At 36.0% G+C, this 19007-nt stretch overlaps 1 protein-coding gene across 1 annotated transcript in view; it reads right to left on the bottom strand.

Moving 5' to 3' along the window:
- Positions 1-2448: 2448 nt before the first annotated feature.
- The window catches only part of TBCK (TBC1 domain containing kinase), a 95700-nt gene continuing 79141 nt past the window's right edge, over positions 2449-19007 (bottom strand). The window contains exons 25-26 of the mRNA XM_070948108.1: positions 15050-15209; positions 2449-3248 (exon numbers count right to left, since the gene is read on the bottom strand). Of these exons, the coding sequence (XP_070804209.1) occupies positions 3138-3248; positions 15050-15209 (271 nt within the window). The 3' untranslated portion in view covers positions 2449-3137. The remainder of the gene's footprint in view (positions 3249-15049; positions 15210-19007) is intronic.

Genomic DNA, 19007 nt, shown 5'->3' with positions numbered 1-19007 from the left:
CTACAAAGAATTAACTAAAGATTATTTTGAAGGGTGGATGCAAGCAATTCCACCTAGTGATAGGAAGGTAAGGAAGCTAAATCTTTTTAATACCCTGGGTTCTATAATAGCCATTGCCTCTGATTCCCCAGATACTGACAAGTTGGTTATTGTAGCTAATATTAACAATTATCCACTAGAAGAAAGATTTATTATGCTACTTTTGTGCTCAGTGGCGCCAGAGTTATGTTCTAAAACTCAAAAAAAAAAAAAAAAAAAGATAAAATTTCTCCCTAAAGAGAAAGGTGGAATCAGTGACTCATGCTAAAATCAGCTTATACTGTTACTGCCAGGAAACACATATTCACTAGAAAAACACGTCCTTTGATAGTTGAGGAAACATGCTTTGGAATACCTGCAGGATAAAAGGGGTATCGATCTCTGTTTTGCCTAAGAATTATTTTTAATCTTACTTTTATATTTAGAAAAGAAAAAGAATCAAAGGTATTGAGGTAAGATGCATTGTATGCTTTGCGTTATCTAAGTACAGCCAGCACCATTTATCTTTTGTATTGTTTAAGCAACAGGAATGAAATCACAGATTTCCCAGCTGCCTGTTTTAAACTTTTTAGGTCATTTAGAACTAGGGTGGCAATATATTTAGAGCAGACCTATTAAACCAGTGACCTTTTAGCCATCGCATGCCAAAAGCAGGGGTAGCGTGGGAGAGTTGTGCGCGTGCATGCCCACACCCATAATTCTATGCGTTCCAACCCCCCGCGCATGAATGTGCAACCCCCCCGCACTCCCACTGCTTTTGGCATGCGATGGCATAGTGGGCCTGGTTTTTCGCCCTACCCAGGCTCATGAGGCTTTCTAGGAGCCTGGGAAGGGCAAAAAACAGCCTTCCCCACCCCCTAGAGGCTCTCCAGAGGCCTGAAACAGCCTGTTTGCCAACTTCTAGTGGGACCGGAAGGCCCGAAAATAAGATGGCCGGCGCACACATGTGCACCGGAGCTGAGCTAGCGTGCCCACCAATATGGCTCTGTGTGCCACCTGTGGCACGCTTGCCATAGGTTCGCCATCACGGTATTAAACTAATATATTTTAATTGGTTTTTTATTATTAACGTTTGTATTACATGTATTTTTATCGTTCGCTGTTCACCGCCCTGAGTCCCTTAGGAATAGGGCGGTATATAAATTTAATAAATAAATAAATAAATAAATAAATAAATATTTCATTTAGCAAATTTCAGTAGGTTTACTTTAATAATGATAACATTTGAATCCTGCTCTATATGTTTTTCCTCCTCAGATCTGTTTGGAGATGAGATAGCATCTATACTTTCTTAGGCTTAAAAGAGGCCTAAGCTAAGCAGTAAGTCAACAGTCAACAGTGGGCAGTAGTAAAACATGCTGAAACTTTTCCCAAACAGCTTTGCATTTTATAAGCATGTTCCTGAACCAAACAAAAGCTTTTAAAAATGAACTATTGAATGCATATGAAATAGTTTTTCCTTGTCTTCATCCTATCATAACTTCCACTGGGATGGGATGTTGGTTGATGAAGGGGACTGGATGAATGAAATCTGGATAATTTTCTCCATTTTTCATACATAACTGACAAAGTGAAACATTCTGAAGTTCTTTATAAAGCTTATTTTCTATTTAAATTTATGAACCTGGCCTGAGGTAAAAAAAAGCCAAGAGGGTAGTTGAGGCAGTTTTATTTATACATTTGTATCCCAACATTATATTGACAAATAACTCAAGACAGTGAACGTATCTAACACATCTTCCCTTCCCATTTTCCAGAAAACCCTGTGAGGTGCATTGGATTGAGAGTGTGTGTGACTGGCCCAAAGTCACCCAGCTTTCATGGCTAAGGCAGGATTTGAGCTCATGATCTCCTCTTTCTAGACTTGTGTCTTAACCTTTACACTAAACTGGGGCAAATCCCCAACACTCTGGAACTGTACACATCTGAGTCAAGGATATTTATGATGCAATAAGATAATTTACTACTTACATGTCTTTTATACTGATGTTCCCAACCACTGCGCAGTGGCCCACTACTGGACCATGGCCCATTCAAAACTGGCTGCACTTACGTGAGCAGAGGGTACTTGCGCTTGTGCGCAAAGCTCCATTAGCGCCTGCACTCAAAAAGAACCCTCCCTCTCCCCCCCTCCCGTGCCAGCCACCAAAGGTTGGGGACCGCTATTTTATGTGTCTTTATCTCAAAATGTAGATTCAGAGCTTGTTAATGCTGTGTGCAAAGTTAAAGAATGGATAATCTGAAAACTTCCAACATTCAATTTCTCTTCTGAAAGAGAATATTGACTATCAAAGTCTTGATGAAAAAAAAAAGTAAAATCAAACTCAATTTATGGTAAATATTTGACATTTTATTTTAATCTTATTTTTTCATGAAATATTTAAACATAAGAAATTTGTGCATGGGAAATAATGTTCACCATATCCAATGGTATGCTTACATAAGTGTCCCAAATTAATATAATGAAAAGTTACACCTGAAAAAAAAACCCCTAATGAGTTACACTGCCATTTAGATTTTTCAAATCATATGTTGTTCTGGATTGTAAAGGCATTCCAATCTATTTATTACTAAGCACTAAAACATTAATTCTTTATACTTTTCATAAAATAAATGAAAAATACAATTTAAAATGGCTAAACTTTTTAAATGCAGTCAGTTAGTGAGAAAATTCTCAGGTCAATTTCAATTTTTTGCAGATGAGGATTCAGGGAACACAAATATTCCATGGTCCAGAAAAACTAGTAAGTCAAACTATTAATTCTTGAACTGAAATAATTATACCTTAAATGTATCAGCCACTCAAATGATATTATTCATCCATATAATTTGAAACTCATAATTTGAGTTAATAACTTTGTTTTTTCTCTTGCTGGATGGACAAAGCTCAATTGACGATTTTTTAGAATTACATCATTTTAATGCTTTATAGCTTCTTCCAGTCATGGTAAAATTCTGTAAAGAATGATAAATTGAAAAAAAAAACACTGAAAAAACACTGTAAACAGACACAATATTTGGGGCATGAGCAGAATTAAAATGCTGCTCTACTCGGAAGAGTTTTTCATATGTCTAGGAGACACTTCAAGCTTTCCTGGTCATATTTGTGGAGAAGGAACTGTTAGAAGACCTGTTGGCTTCATTTTGTTTATACCACCATCCAGAATGCAAATTCTTGGATATTTTATTTTCACCAGATGAGCTGCAAACTGAAGCAGAAATATTTTACGTTAGAATGATGCATATATATTGTTTCAATACTCAACTTATGACTACAATTCAGCCCATTTTTGCTGCTAAGTGAGACGGTTGTTAAGAGAATTTTGCCCTATTCTATGACCTTTCTTGCCACAGTTATTAAGTGAAGTACTGAAGTTGTGAAGTTAATAACACTTAACACTTAAGTGAATTGGCTTCCACATTGCCTTTGCTTGTGAGAAGGTTGCAAAACTTCTTATACTTAAGTGGTCAGTAGAGGGGGCGTGCATAAGTGCACTAATGTGCCTATCGTCTCTATCATTGTATTTTTATTCTTGTTCTCGTTTTTGACAAATTCTAATAAATAAATACGTGATCACATGACCACGGGACACGCAACCCTCATAAATATGAGTCAGTTGCCAAGCACCTGATCACATGACTGTGGGGATGCTGCAATGATCATAAGTGAGAAAAATGGCCATAAGTCACTTTTTTTCAGTGCCATTGTAACCTCGAACAGTGACTAAAGGAATGGTTATATGTTGAGGACTACCTATATGTAGCTGTATATGAAAGACTAGGGTCTAAGACTAAGCTTACTAAAGCTTCTGCATTCTCCTATTATCAATCAAGAGCAATCTTTACTTACTAAATTATTTTCAAGTAATTTTTGTTTGTTTTATATTGGAAATACTACAGAAGCTTTACATACTTTTTTCAAGCGGAAGTGATTCAGTTTTAGTTGTAGTCAGTTTTAGTTCACCACTATCCTACTATCATCTCCTTTATCTAGACATAGACTTGTAGAGCAATAGTGTGTTGACTCACTTCCCACTTGAAAATTATCCTGTATGTTTAACGTTTGCATGCTTAGGTCTGGAGAACTGAATTTGAAGATGCATATTCATTTATTTATTTGACTGATTTCTATTTATTCTATTAGAATATGTTAATGCTTTATTAGATTTCTTTAATATTTATGTATGGATTTCATTTATTTATATCCCATCTTTATTATTTTTTAAATAACTCAAGACTGAACATACTGTACTGTACCTTCCTCCTCCTATTTTCCTCACAACAACTCTGTGAGGCGAATTGTACTGAGCGAGATTGATCTAAAGTCACCCAAAGGGACCTCTACATTCAGTTAAAAGCAGACCAACATGTTTGTTTTCAGTGATAAATGTGTAAATTCAGAAACAACACAAATATTTTCCAGAGCAATGGGAAATGTTGCTGACTTTCAGATTTCACTATGAGTCTTATAATTGCACTAAATATATATTCAATTGGTAGACAACATGTGTTATTATAGCTATTATAGTTTTCTTTTTTTATATAATTTTCATTAAGTATATTTATAAAGTTAAAAGATAAACACCAAGCAGTACAAAAAGAAATTAAGAAAAAAGTGTTGAAAACAATAAAGAAAAACAAGACAAAACAAAAATACTTTAGTGACTTCCAATATTCTTTAAAGCAGATATAGATGTATTTGAAAGTTTCCCCTTCTAATTTATATAAGATGATTTTATTTTTGCCATATTAATCTCTCACCTATTATAGTTTTAAAGAAAAAAGTCTTAGTTTTTGCCTCAAAATAGTAGTTAGGAAAATCCTTCTTTTGCTTAACAAAAGTATACTACAGAATGGAACCGCGATTCATTGTAATTTTAGAATAAGCTCGTGAGGGAATACCTCCCATATCTATTTAATTAAGACATTACACAACGTGTGATGCAACTACATAGATAATCATTTTAGAATTGGTCACACAATTCAGCTATGATGTTAACTCATGTTAAATCATACTCTATAATATTTGTAATATATATTATTAAACAAAATCCCTATGCAGAGCTGATGAAAGTAATACATGCCTGTTTAAACTAATAACAGCAAAAATATTTTGACCTCAGCTGACAATTAAAAAGGAAAAGCAGTACAAAAACTACTGTAAATCTATGGTTTCTCGCTTTGAAAATGAGGGATTAGTCTGCCTTAAACAATAAAGATAGAATTTTGTTGTGTTTCATAACAAATATTTTTGTGTTGAACAAATACAAGATAATATCTATTGGTACATGATGAAAGCTAAACGAAAAACCCTTTCAAAGGTTTTCATGTAAGTCTTTGGGGACTGGAGATAGAGTACATGATCTATAGCTAGTTGTTACTTGTAAAGGCAAGTAATACAGATGATAAGAGTCAGAGGTAATTGTTCTTAAAAGCTTTAGTGAAGAAGAAAGCCAAGGAATCTTGGCGTCCCTCTTCTTATTCAATTGGGGCTAAATCAGTACAGGATAAACAAAGCAGGACTTTGTGGCCAATAGCAAGGAGAGCTCCAGAAGATCATATCTGTGGGATAGGGGTACAATACAGACAGAACAACTTTAGAGATCTTTTCTCTTGCTCTTTTGGTGAGAAGGTAATTCCTGTCCCCAAACCCTAAAACTATTTATGAAAGGTCTATTTGTATATATTGAGCATCAACATTTTAGGTCTATGATGTTAAACTATACAGTTAGCAAGTTACATTAAGCCATAACTTGGTATTGCAGAGGTAAGCAAGAAAGGCACCCGGTCATAGTAAGGAATGAGAGATAAATCACAGTACATATTTAATTCAGCAAATTTCTTTTGCTGTAGGCAATTCTATCTGTTAATGGATGAACCGTATTCCAACCTTTTGCTGTTTTTGTGAGTCATTCAGAGTTGGAATTTAGCCACAATCCCTTGTTTTGCATGTGTAATGCTGAAGTGAAACTGAATTTGGGGTTGTTCTTCCTTCTCCTGGATGCTCAGGAGAAGAGGGCCTACAGGCTCCATGAGGCCCTGAACAGCTAGTAAAGCGGCACCACAAGATCGTAAACTTTTTTACATTGTATGACTTTTAGTGATAGTTCTCATATTAAATATATTTATATGCAGCCCAAGACAATTCCTCTTCACTCAATGCAGCCCAGGCAAGCCAAAAGGTTCAACATGCCTGATGTAGCATATCCTCCAAATACTAAGTTCTATTTACCCAAAAGGCAACTGCAATTGATGATGTCTCATAAAATCTAATGAATCTTGTGCTGTGTTATTGTTCTTTTGCAATGCCCAAGTAATTGATGGGGCTTTGACAAATGACCCTTTTAGAACTCCTGAAGTGATGATGACCTATAACTGCCATCATGCTGGGATACACATAGCAACAAAGCAGATGAGAATATGTGACAACTGGTCAAATAGGGTATTTGCTAGCTGGGTGGTCTGGAGCAGGAAGAAGAAATACTAAACTAAAGGCTTGATTTGAATAAGAGACATAATTGAACATTTTGACAAAAAAAGATCTTGCAAATACAATTCAGGAAAATATGAACTTGGATGAACAGACATGAAAGAAAGAGTTTTGCATGCCTGTAGCTTTTTCATATTTTCTTCTGGAAATGGGGGGGAAAAACCTACCACTAATATATATTAATGGAAATACCATTCCATAAAATAGTAAATATAATAAATCAGATTTATGCTTGATCTAAAATACTACCCAAAAAGAAAAGAATTGAGACTTTTATGCATATATAAAGTTTCCTATTCAGATTTTGAGGGTGGGTGATGTTGTAGGAAGTCACTTGCATTTTCATATAACCAAGTTTGCACATGGATGAAGGAATACTTAAACATGAGAGACTGTCATCATAGGATGCATTTTTCACATTAAGGTATTATTGAATCAGTATTTGTTATTATTGCTAATTTCATCCCAATGTATAATGATTTATAGAATACAGGATCTGATTTAAACAATTTAGAACCTAAATTCTGACATAAGGAAAACAACAGCAGTAAACAATATGGCTTTATTTCAATTCTATATTGAAAGGTAAATTAAAAACCAAAAAAGTTAAATGAAAACTAGGGCCAAAGGTGAATGTTTTCTAATTACTGTTGCTAAAATAATCTGTGTATCTGACCCGCAGCCAACTTTCTGACAAGTTAAAGAGCAACAGAACATGTGAATAATTCTAAATCAGAAGTGATAGGTCATTTTCCAGTACTGTTTGATTTCTTACCTCCAAAGTCAGAACATAACTCTTACAGTGATTCTTTAACAAAACAAAAAGTTAAAGGGTTATTTCTGGCACGTATTACCTCTGGCTAGAGGGGAAGAATCATTCCAAATATTTACATGGATTTCACTTTAAGTTTCATATATACCTCCTTTAGAGGGGAGGACCTTAGTTTTCCATTGCAAAATTATACTAATAAAATAGGAGAACTTTCCATTATAGGTGTGTTTCAGAGCAGAGGAATGTGAGTTTTGCATACATAAAAGGATTTTCCGAATCCATATTTAAATATCATCTTTGTAGACACAAAGAGATATAAAAATTATATATTTCTCTTCAAACCCTCTAGATAAGCTAAATTACAGGTGGAGAAGGGAGGGAGAATTTTATCACCAAGTTTTCCAGCTTCTTCTTACAGTTAATTTTTTTTAATGAGCCCTCCAATCATGTAGCTTTCGGGGAGAAATGTTGAAATAATATATTGCCTGCTAGGTTTTTTTTTTTCTCTAGAAGGGAGAAAATGTAAGTATCTTATGGCAGTCTATGAGACTACAGGATGTTGTAAATGTATTTATCAACTCTGCATTATGTGATTAGCTGAAGAATTCAAATGCCTTAAATTAGTTTTCACTTGTAATTCATTAAATCCTGCACTTATTCCTTGTCTAGGGATTTATCTCTTAAGCTACCATGACATTCAAGCCTACCATGATAAGTTATGCTGAACAGAGAAAAATGAGTTAGTAGCTCCTGGGAAGGGAGTATATAGCTACTACTCCAGCCTTCTAGTGCCAGAGATAGAATCAGAAAAGACATCAAAAAGGAGCCTCTTCAGGTGCCCTTTCTTACAATTGTGTGAAAAAAGGATGTATCTCTTTTGGCTTTTTTAAAAAAATCTTCTGCATTATCTTTGGCACTGAATGTTACTAAACCTTCATATGGGTTCTACTGATGCATAAGGGAACAGCACTGAAGTTTGGCTTCTTTTATTTCATAGACAAAGTAGTAGCTCATTTATTTTAATATTGCAGAGTTTATTAGCTTTTGTAAGCCATGTTGAGCAGTATTGAATGATGTTGAATTCAATTGAATTGAATAGTTTATTTGGCCAAATGAAATTAGACGCACAAGGAATTTGCCTCCAGTGCAGAAGTTTCAGTGTACATGGCAAAGCAACAAAGTAATGCAATCATCATCATAATGATAATACAAATAAGAGGGTGGAGTAAAGAAGATAATACAGCCATGCTACATGTGTAAATACAGTGGTTACGCACCCTGTTATTAACACAGCTGCCTGCAATTTACTGCTGGTTCGAATCTCTCCAAGGCTCAAGGTTGACTCAGCCTTCCATCCTTTCTAAGGTAGGTGAAATGAGGACCCAGTTTGTGGGGGCAATAAGCTGACTTTGTATAAATATACAAAAGTATGAAGGCTATTGCTTAACGCATTGTAAGCCGCCCTGAGTCTCCTGAGAAGGGCGGCATATAAATCAAATTAAAAAAAAAATACACATAGACATAGAAATACACTGAGAATTAGGTATTCAACAGAATGATAGCATGAGGGAAAAATCTATCCCTGTGTCTACCGTAGTTGTTTTGTCATGCAATGCCCTATAGCGCTGTCCCAAAGGAAGGAGTTGTAACTATTTGTCCAGGATATGAGGGATCTACAGATACCTTCCCAGTCCTCCTTCTGGCCCGTGCAATATACAGGTTTTCTATGGAAGGCAGGCTGATTGCAATTGTTTTTTCTGCAGTTTTAACCAGTGGTGGGTTGTCCCCGGTTCGCACTGGTTCTATAGAACCGGTAGTAAAACTGGCAGGAGGCCCCGCCCACCAACACCATCAAAACGCTTCTGCACATGAGCGAAGCGAGAGCGTGCATGCTTCCCCGCTGCAAACCAGTAGTAAATGTAAGTAGAACCCACCCCTGGTCTTAACCATCCATTGGAGTCTGTCCTTGCCCTGTTTGGTTGCTGTACCAAACCAGACATTTATTGATGTGGCCAATAAATTGAAGTAAACAGCAATTTTATTTATTTAATATCATTTATGTGTGTCTATATGTTTTCAAGTCAGGGTTGAGTCCTGGTGACTGCCTGGATTAGTTCCTGCAGTTTTCTTGGCAAAATTTTTCAGAAGTGGTTTGCTATTGCCCCCTTCTTAGGGTTTAGAGAGAGAGTCACCCAGCTGGCTTTTGTGCCTAATGTGGGACTATAATTCACGGTCTCCTGGTTTCTATCCTGGAGCCCTGCCCTCCTACATCAAATTGGCTCTTGCAACAGCATTTGCACTTTGACCCAAATTAGCCGATTCTCTAAGGTGCACAGAGCAAACCAAAAGTAGAACAGCTCAGAGTTAAAACAATAAGCACAACATAATAGATGGACATTCCAAGTGGACTAGAGTTATAAGGTGTAGCTGTGTTGCATTTATAATGCAACTGCTATTCAATCTTTCCTAGTCGTGTCCTGTCCTGTTTTTTGGGGTTTTTTTGTGTCCATCATTACACTTATACAATGGTTTAGCTTTCCTACACCATACAGATGACTGGAAAACTGGTTTCGCTGCTTTTCCCCACCTGAGGGTGGGGGTGGGGATAACGCAAGTTTTAAGGCTGAATGTAGACAACTATATGACTTCCAATTGCTTCCACAAGTTTTCAATTTTTGTTTTTACAAGTGAACTTAGGAGGGGTAAAAAAAGCAACAAAAGAAATATTAATAGAGTTGACTATATGTTACATATTTATTTTTATATGCATAGTCAACATATTGTGCTTCCAAATTGGACTTTCATTCTGCAATTATTATGCCTCATGCATATTTTATAGAAGAATTTCTTCTATTTTAACCCTTCCCATATCTACTTACCACTTCTATTTCTACCCTCTTTCTGTCCCCCCCCCCAAAAAAAAAGAAAAGGTCAGGAGAGCACATTTTGAATGGAAGCAACAGTAATCCTCTGTTTAGAAACATCCATAAAGAGAGGATGGCAGAATGAGAAAGGAAAAAAAGTTAAAAACGTTAAAAAAAACGTTTTAAAAAGTTAAAAGAAAAAAAGTTAAAAAGTTAATAACTTTTGCAATTGCAACTCCCCTCTTCTTAAAATCCAATTAATTTAAATCTAAAGTTCTAAAATATGAAATTAATCTAAGCAAATGGAAAAAGCTTGCAAAAACACTGTTATATAAATTTCTCTTTCCTGAATATGCCAATATGCTTTTCCTATATAATTCAGTTCAAAATACTTATATAGGTTGTCTTAACTTAGAACAGTTCATTTAGTGACCATTCAAAATTACAATGGCACTGAAAAAAGTGACTTATGACTATTTTTCACACTTATGACTGTTACAGCATCCCCATGGACATATGATCAAAATTCAGACACTTGGCAACTGACTCATATGTATGATTTTTGCAGTGTTTGGGGATTATGTGAACATCTTTTACGAAAAAGAAAGCATTAAAGAAGTTTCTCAGATGTGGCTTGGAATTTAAAACAAGTGAAAGCAATCTAAAGGAGTACAACTCTACAAACATCAAGGTAATGAGTGAGATAAGTAGTAAGGAACAAACTATGACAAAAATGCACTATTTGTTCACTCGAGATAAAAGAAACATTCCCTAAATTCTCAACTGGTAAGGAATGTACCCCTTCCACTCCATAATTTCAAGTAGAAACGGTAGGTATAAGAGTTTGGCTCACAAGCAGTTTAAAGTTCCTATTAATCTAGGTAGATGGAAAATACGATAAGAAATAAACCTACCATACAGTACAGTCAAAAATATATTATTTTAGATTTGAGATCTACTTTATGGATTTATTTTCTTTCTTTAAAAGTAGACACATTTTCAAAATAATCACTCCACTCTTGCAAAGCACAGAAATATCAACATTATTGAAGACTGTAATAAGTGAATTTTGTAACATTCATGCTATTTAGTTAGACAGAATGAAAAAATCTATGAGTCTTTTCTTAACAGGCTAAAAACACATCATCACTATTATCAGAGGAGAGGGACAACATATATTATATCTCTTTGTTATAATTTCACTTACAATATATTTATGATGCTTGTATGACTATAATTGCAATACATATTAAATGATGGGAAAAAATGAAGTAGCTGCTGTTTATACGCTGTTTCTCATCTTAGCTTTCCATGATTTATTTTAACTCATGCAAACAATCAGACAAATATAATTTTCAAAAATCTCCAAACCTTTTTAAACCTTTTACCAGATGCTTCCCGAGTTTCTTATCTGAGTAATAATGTTTTGTTAACTCCTTTAACTGATTGATCTGACCATGTGACAAGATTCATGACTTCACCTTGACTATTTATGCTTCAACAGATAACCTACGTCTAAAACTTTACAAAGCTGTTTATCCCCTTCTATAAATATATAAAAATAAATGTTCCCAAACAACCAAGCTATGTATAATTTAAAAAACAAGAAGACAACACATTTTGTGGAAGAGCCGTGTAAAAGTCTGTACCACATTGTACAAAATTTGAAATATTTCAATTTCTTGTAGCATGTTCTTTTCCACCCTTTGGTTGATTTCCCTTACTGGTAAAAACAACAAAAATAATTGTTTTGGTTTTCCCATGCTCCGCTATGAGACTATGTTGTTCTATTTTCTGATTCTAACTCTGGGTTATCTCCACAATAACCTCTATGAGACTGGGTTGGTTCCAGAGTTGGATTAGCTGATTTGGCACACACTAATGAATGCTGCTATGTGTATCTACTGTGTAGTATTGTTATTTTGGGCTACTTAGCCAATAATTTTCCACTGAAAATGTGCCTTAAAGTTAATTTCCCAGTACTTATGATGCTATGAAACAAATAATTTTCTTTAGTTATCAGCCAAATGAATAGTTCCCACATGGAAAGGTCACCAAACATATTTAAAAATCAATCAGTTTTATAGAATGAACAGATTGCATGTTTAGGCCAGGAATGTGTCATCCTGCCTTATTTCATTGTCCGAATTGAAACCCACATACATTTTGGGGGAGATGAAATCCCATCAATTGTACTTCTAAAAATATAATACGCTAGCAAGCATTCTAATGGGACAGTAAAATAATATACCCAAATTATTTTAAAATGATTCCAGTTAATGACTTAGAAACAGGTCATTAATTTTTACAGGCAAAATAAATGAATGGTGATAAAAAGTTCACACTCCCTAAGCACTAACAGTTATAAAAACAGGGTAAAGGTAAAGTTTATTTGTTTAGTCTTCACTATATCTGAATGGGCTTGAATTTAAGAACCTCTTGTTTCTAGAATCAAAGAACAAAATTTCTAAATGTTGCTGTCACCAGATTAATGAAGTTAAAAACTGGCTAGCTCTTTTAAAAGAACAATTCTTATTGATAATCTTATCAGTTCAAATCAGAGTCTCCTTATTTGCTGATTTAGCCTTAATACTTAATATCCTAAAACACTTCACATAGAGCAACTAACTTAGTGTATATCCAGTCAATCAGTTCCTGAAACTGCACCACAGATACTGCTATGATGGACAGCGTCAAAGGTAAAACTGTTGTGACACTGGGCAACTTACTTTGCTAGCTTTGTAATCTGTACATCAGGGTCCCCAACCCCCGATCCATGGCCACAGCCTGGGTAAACTGGGCCACACAAATGGCAGGTGAATCAGCGAACTCCATGTGTGCAGGTGGTGGGTACGCATGTGAAACCATCCTCTCTCTGGGCAACTGAATGGAGCTGAGTGTTTAGTGACCAGATGCCCTTCCTGTCGCCAATGTGGAGTTTTATTCAACAGATATATTCTCAGTGTACCCAGAGAGAAAAAAATCTGCCTCTACCTAGGATCGAACTCACAGCCTCCTGATTGTGAGGTGAGAGCTCCACCTCTAGGCCACTACACCACCCGGGGACCACTGCTGTACATGATAGTTCTGAACACTCAAAATTCCAATTTTACAGGAAATATGGAGCTGCTACAAGAACACCTAATGGAAAAGTAAGTACAGTAGTAACAGTTTTAGAGAATCCCAAAATATGTCTAAATCTGCTATTTCTTTAATGAAATATATGCACACATTCCTTGATACACACATTAACTGAAAACAAGCAGCACTTCAATGCAAACTACCAAACAACGTAGGTCTCAGTCACAGTGATGGGAAGTATGGCTGCTGAGTCAATAAAATATGCATATTTATTATATTTATATTCTGTTTTTTAAGGGCTTTGTCTTGGTTTGTCTTTATGTTATAATTGTGATCGTGGATGTTTTATTTCTTGCTTTATATGCCGTTAATATGAAAATTGCCAAGTTGTTTGATTGCCCTGGGGCAGATATTTGCTGAATAAATAAATCAATAAAAGGTTTAAAGCATTTTAATATGGTAAATCCTTAACAACCTTAACAATTTTTCTTTTTAATTTTTTCTCTGTTACTTCACGAATACTTCATTGTGTTTTTACTATATTTTACTATATTAACTTATTATATATATTTAAAACATTACTTCTTTTAAGTATCTGAGACTTTAAAAAAATAAAAAGATTGTTTATACTATAACCGAAAAAGCTAAGGAAAGTGAATGTTTCTTTTAGCATGATTTACTGTTATATATAGTTTTAAAAAATCTCGCTCTGTTCTGCACTAAATGCCTTGAGTCGTTCTGAACATGTCCCTCCATCTTTTTAATTTATTCTTCTATGCCAAACACCGATTGCTCCATTCATTTTAATAGCTGTTAAACCACAAAAGCATAGCCTTTAAATTCTAAAATATTATGGTCCTTAGCCAAATTTGGGTGTAACTTGATCCAGAGATCCCCAAGTTTCCTCTGAGATCAGACATCCAGGGAATCCTACTTTGGAAGATGTGATTCGAATGAAGGCAAATCAACGTGTCCCAGACCCAGATAATGTTGCAGGATCCAACCTGGCTTGGTCATCGGGACCAGCTGGTTAGTCTTCCGAGCTTTCGGACTCATGCTGGAGCTCATCCTCAGGGAACTTGTCTCTCACCAGAGAGAGGAGATGTGATTGCTAGGCATTAGCAACCTATTGAAGCAGCTAAAAATAACAACTGTTTTTATCCAGTCATTCCCTATGATTCCTTTACAATATGATCATTTCAGGCAAGCAGAAACTATGTTGGGAGTAAAATACTGTCTTTTTACTGTAATATGGGTTGGTTTCTTTAGCCCGCCCTTGCTATAATACATTGCATATATTTTAAAGCAGGGGTCTCCAACCTTGGCAACTTTACGACTTGTGGACTTCAACTCCCAGAATTCCTCAGCCAGCGCATGCTGGCTGAGGAATTCTAGGAGTTGAAGTCCACAAGTCGTAAAGTTGCCAAAGTTGGAAACCTGTGTTTTAGAGTGTAAGACATCCTGGAATGGAATAAGTTAAATTGCCTGTTAATCAGATTCAAATATATTTCTTATGAGAACTGATCACACTATTAATTTATTTGTTAATAAATAAATGATTAGACTTATCAGAGTTATAGTCCAACACAACCAGGCTGCAAGGACGTTTTTACAAAAGCATTTGAACTCTCAATGTTTATGTAGGTATTGCTTGATTTTCAAGGTGTGCACATAGTTAATGGTGGATTTGGGTTACACATTTTTTACATTTGTAAATTGTCTGTAAAATTGCAATCCAGGTACTGTACTATTCATCAATCATTGTTCTGAACAATATACATACTTTCTCCCCAAGCAACTTACCTGTGCTGCATTCTTTAACACGTGTCCTACTATCACCACAACTCTCCCTTTAAAGCTCTGAAGTGTGGAAGTAGCAGGGCACTGGATGAATTCTCCTTCAGCAGTGAACGCTGACCCAAATGGGATATTGATACTTCCTGGTATATGCCCACGGTTAAAACTAGACAAAAACATCTTTAGTTAAGGAAACTGAGGAGGAGAAGGAGGAGCACAAGAGCAAAACTAGAAACCTTATAAATGCTGCCATCATTTCATTTATTCAATTTCTATAGCCGCCCATCTTAGCAAGTGACTTTGGGTGGCACACAATTCAAAAGCATATATTACAGTTAAAATCTTAAAACATTCTAAAACAATAAAAACCATGAAAACACTAAAAAATGTACCCAGCATCAGACTGCAGCATTCTCCTGACAACTAATGACCTGGGAAAACTCTGAAAAGGATCCCCGTCTCATTCTGATTCTGCCCCTTAAAAGCAGCATTTATACCAGTGGTGGGTTGTCCCTGGTTTGGACCGGTTCTATAGAACTGGTAGTAAAACCGGAGGGAGGCTCCACCCACCGACCCTGACGTCATCAGAACCCATGTGCAGAAGAGCGCGCACGGCCCTGTTGCGAACCGGTAGTAAAGGTAAGTAGAACCCACTCCTGATTTACATGTATACTGGTTCATCAGGCTAAAGATAGGAAAGTTATTTCCTAGCGCCAGAGTTATTCTGCAGCTATCACTTATGGTTTTAACATAGAACACCAGATAAGGGAAGCCCCAACAAGAGAAGCTCAACTAAATTCTGCTTCAACCAGAACTATTTTACTACAAATAATAACTAGAACAAAGGAAATGGTTACTTATAAAACCGGTGTAAGGAACTTTCCTATAAACCCGAGGCTTGAGACTTCTTGTAGGACTATGTAACTTAGATATCCACCTCTCAAACTGACCCAAAGGTATTTAACCACATCATATAATCTAGGAATAGTTTTCTCTTTCCTAATGACTGCACGCAACTCACTGATTTTTGCTGTCTTCGGCAGATTTGGTCTGCTCTATCTTGTATAGTTTCTGAAGTAGGTTCTCTTTCTTTAAAATACATAGCTTCCCTATAACCAGTAAAGTTATTACGGAGTTCAGAGTGACTTTTCAAAGGATAGCAGGAATGGGCTTCAAAAATTTTAGGAAGGGGTTCTCTGCCCGGTTGCTGGGTGGGCGTGGCCATGGTGGGTGTGGCTTAGTCGGCCTCCTGCACTATGGCGGGGTGTGTGTGTTTTTGCCCTCCCCTGGCTCCGGACGCTTTCCTTGAGCCTCCAGGAAGGCAAAAACGGCCTCCCCAGGTTCCAGAGGCCCTCTGGAGGCCTTCCCGAACTTCCGGTAGGCCCGTTTTTTGCCCTCCCTAAGCGTCCGCGTGTGCCCTGCACTTACCTGCATCCAAATCAGACCATGTGGGGACTCCTGGGAGGGGTGGGCGGGATCAGCCAGGAGTGGGATTTGGGGTTTTTCCGAACTGCACAGAATCTTAGCTAGAGGTTCTCCCGAAACCCTGTGAACCCCCAGCAGCCCACCCCTGGAGCATAGGGAGATGAAATGAGATCCTTAGCAACTGATGAAGACTTTGGGCCATAACTTTCCAACTTCTGTGTTAGAATCTTTAAGATGTAATCGTAGAAATACTGGCTGACAATAATTTCTGTGAGTAATAATGGAGATTCCTTTTCAATATTCATGCCTAATATTCACTGTTAATATTGTTGGCCTCTTATTCAATCTTATGTTAAGCATAACAATCATGCTCTCCCCTGCATTCATGCAAGGAATGTATTTTTAATACATATTACTAAATCTGATGTGTTTCTAAGGCTTTTTTTAAAAAAATACCTACAGTTCAGTTTTATATTGAACGGCTATTAATACAGGTTTTAATATTTTAATGAAGTTTTATTAATTGCATGTCATTTTGCATTATTATTCCTATCTGACTATAAAAAACAAGAGTAGCTTAATAATGCTTGATGGAGCTAAACAGGTTCCAATTTCACCTACTGAGCACAAATGTTTGGTTTCCATGCTAAAAATCAAGATAATGACTTTTCATTTAAGTTATTGCAACACTATGATAAATTCTAAAATCCCTTAGGAAGGCTTACAGCTAATCTAGGATTAATACTAGTTTGAATATTTCTTAAAACAACTTGTGTAAGCAGTTCCATTTGGATGACTGTCAAGATTATAACCATGAGAAGCATAACAGCAACATTTGCCTGAGATCAACAAAAAGCTGACCCATCCCACTATTTAAAAGAATTCATTAATTTCATCTAGCTGGAGGGAATAGTTACCTTTTACTTTGGACAACAACAACAACGAAATTTTCAAATAAATCTTCATCTTTATCATTGATAGTATAATAGTGATTAAATATAGGAGACCGTTTTCTGACAACTGTATAAATACATTGTCAATAAAAAGGAAATCATTTATGCTGGGTTTTTGCAATTGTTTTAGCATGTCTTTGAAGTATTCACTCCAATCTTATATGGCATCTTAACCATTCCAGGAGTGAGCTGACTATAAGTAGCAGAAATGGACCCAACAGAGCTAAAGGACTGTAAAGAATTTCACTAAAATTCTCAAAAAAAGCAATGAAACTCCACTGGCATTTTTGTAACATAATTAACAAACTCATTTTGCTGCAAACCTACTGCAAAAGCAAACATCGCTTACATGTTATGCTGTTATTTCACTTAAATGCTACCCTGTTACCCTACACCCGTGATGGCGAACCTATGGCATGTGTGCGAGAGGTGGCACGCAGAGCCCTCTCTGCTGGCACACGTGCCGTCGCCCCAGGTCAGATCTCTGTGGCATTTCTTTCGTGAGCTTCTGTTACCCTGCAAACGATGAAACAGAAGCTCACAAAAGAGTTTGGGCACTTGGTGCCTAAAAGGTTCGCCATCACTGTCCTACACCATGCCATCTTTTAACATGAAGATTTTAACATGAAGAAAAATAAATAAATCACTACACCTTATACCTGTAATATAAATTAGATTATTTTTATCTTAGCTTCCATGTATTCCTCTTTCTGCTTCTTTTCTGGAATACCTCAAAGGGCTGAGACTAGATGAAAACATAAGACATCTAGGACAATCAGACTCCCATCTAGTGGTTGACTAGATATGTGCAGTCTACATATGGTATCCTATAAAAACAAGTTTATGAGCTTTTGGAAATTGCATCTCTTTCTTCTTTTCTGTGCAATTGCCTAAAGTTTCATAATGCTTCATCAGGCTGAGTACTATTTAAACTGCCTGGAGTACCTGAGTTTGTATGGATTGACCTTCTGCCTTCTGTTGTAGGTAAGCTTTTCATTTCAGATGAATTAAGAAGCTTCCAGATAAAGCTTTTATTGTGAAATGACCTGCTTTTTCTTAATGGAATTTTATTTTAATTTCAATTGAATTAAGAGGATTTTGGCTGAAACTTTTATTATGAAATGACCCGATTGTCTCAATGGAATTTTATTCCAAAATGTTTTCCTATTGCTTCTTTTCCTCCTATTTAAGAAAAAAATAAAATCTTTTAGATAGGAAAAGAAGTAGCTGCACAATACTTTTATACTGGTAAAATTAAATTACTCCTAAATCAGGAAAAGTTTTTAATTCTATTTAGACTGTATTACATATGCAAAATTATAACTAGGATTCTGGGCCTAAGAATCTGTAAGACGGTCCTATTTTTGAGAATAAAAAGCCTTTTGCCTTACAGCACAAAAGCAATTTTCTCCCCCACTACTGAAAACAGCACTTGGCTTTCAAATGAACTCCAGGGAGTACATTCCAAAAAGTGGGAAGAGTTGGGAAAATTAATTAACATTTAATTTGGGTTAACTGAAAACTGCTGGTATGATTATTCCTTAAGTCTAATTAAACATAATTCATTAGAAAATGGGGAACTCTGA

The sequence above is a fragment of the Pituophis catenifer genome, unplaced genomic scaffold (assembly GCF_029215685.1).
Source record: "Pituophis catenifer annectens isolate HBS135680 unplaced genomic scaffold, rPitCat1.0.hap2 SCAF_8, whole genome shotgun sequence".
Lineage (NCBI taxonomy): Eukaryota > Metazoa > Chordata > Lepidosauria > Squamata > Colubridae > Pituophis > Pituophis catenifer.
Note: the sequence above shows the minus strand (reverse complement) of the source record. Positions and strands in the feature narration are given on the sequence as shown.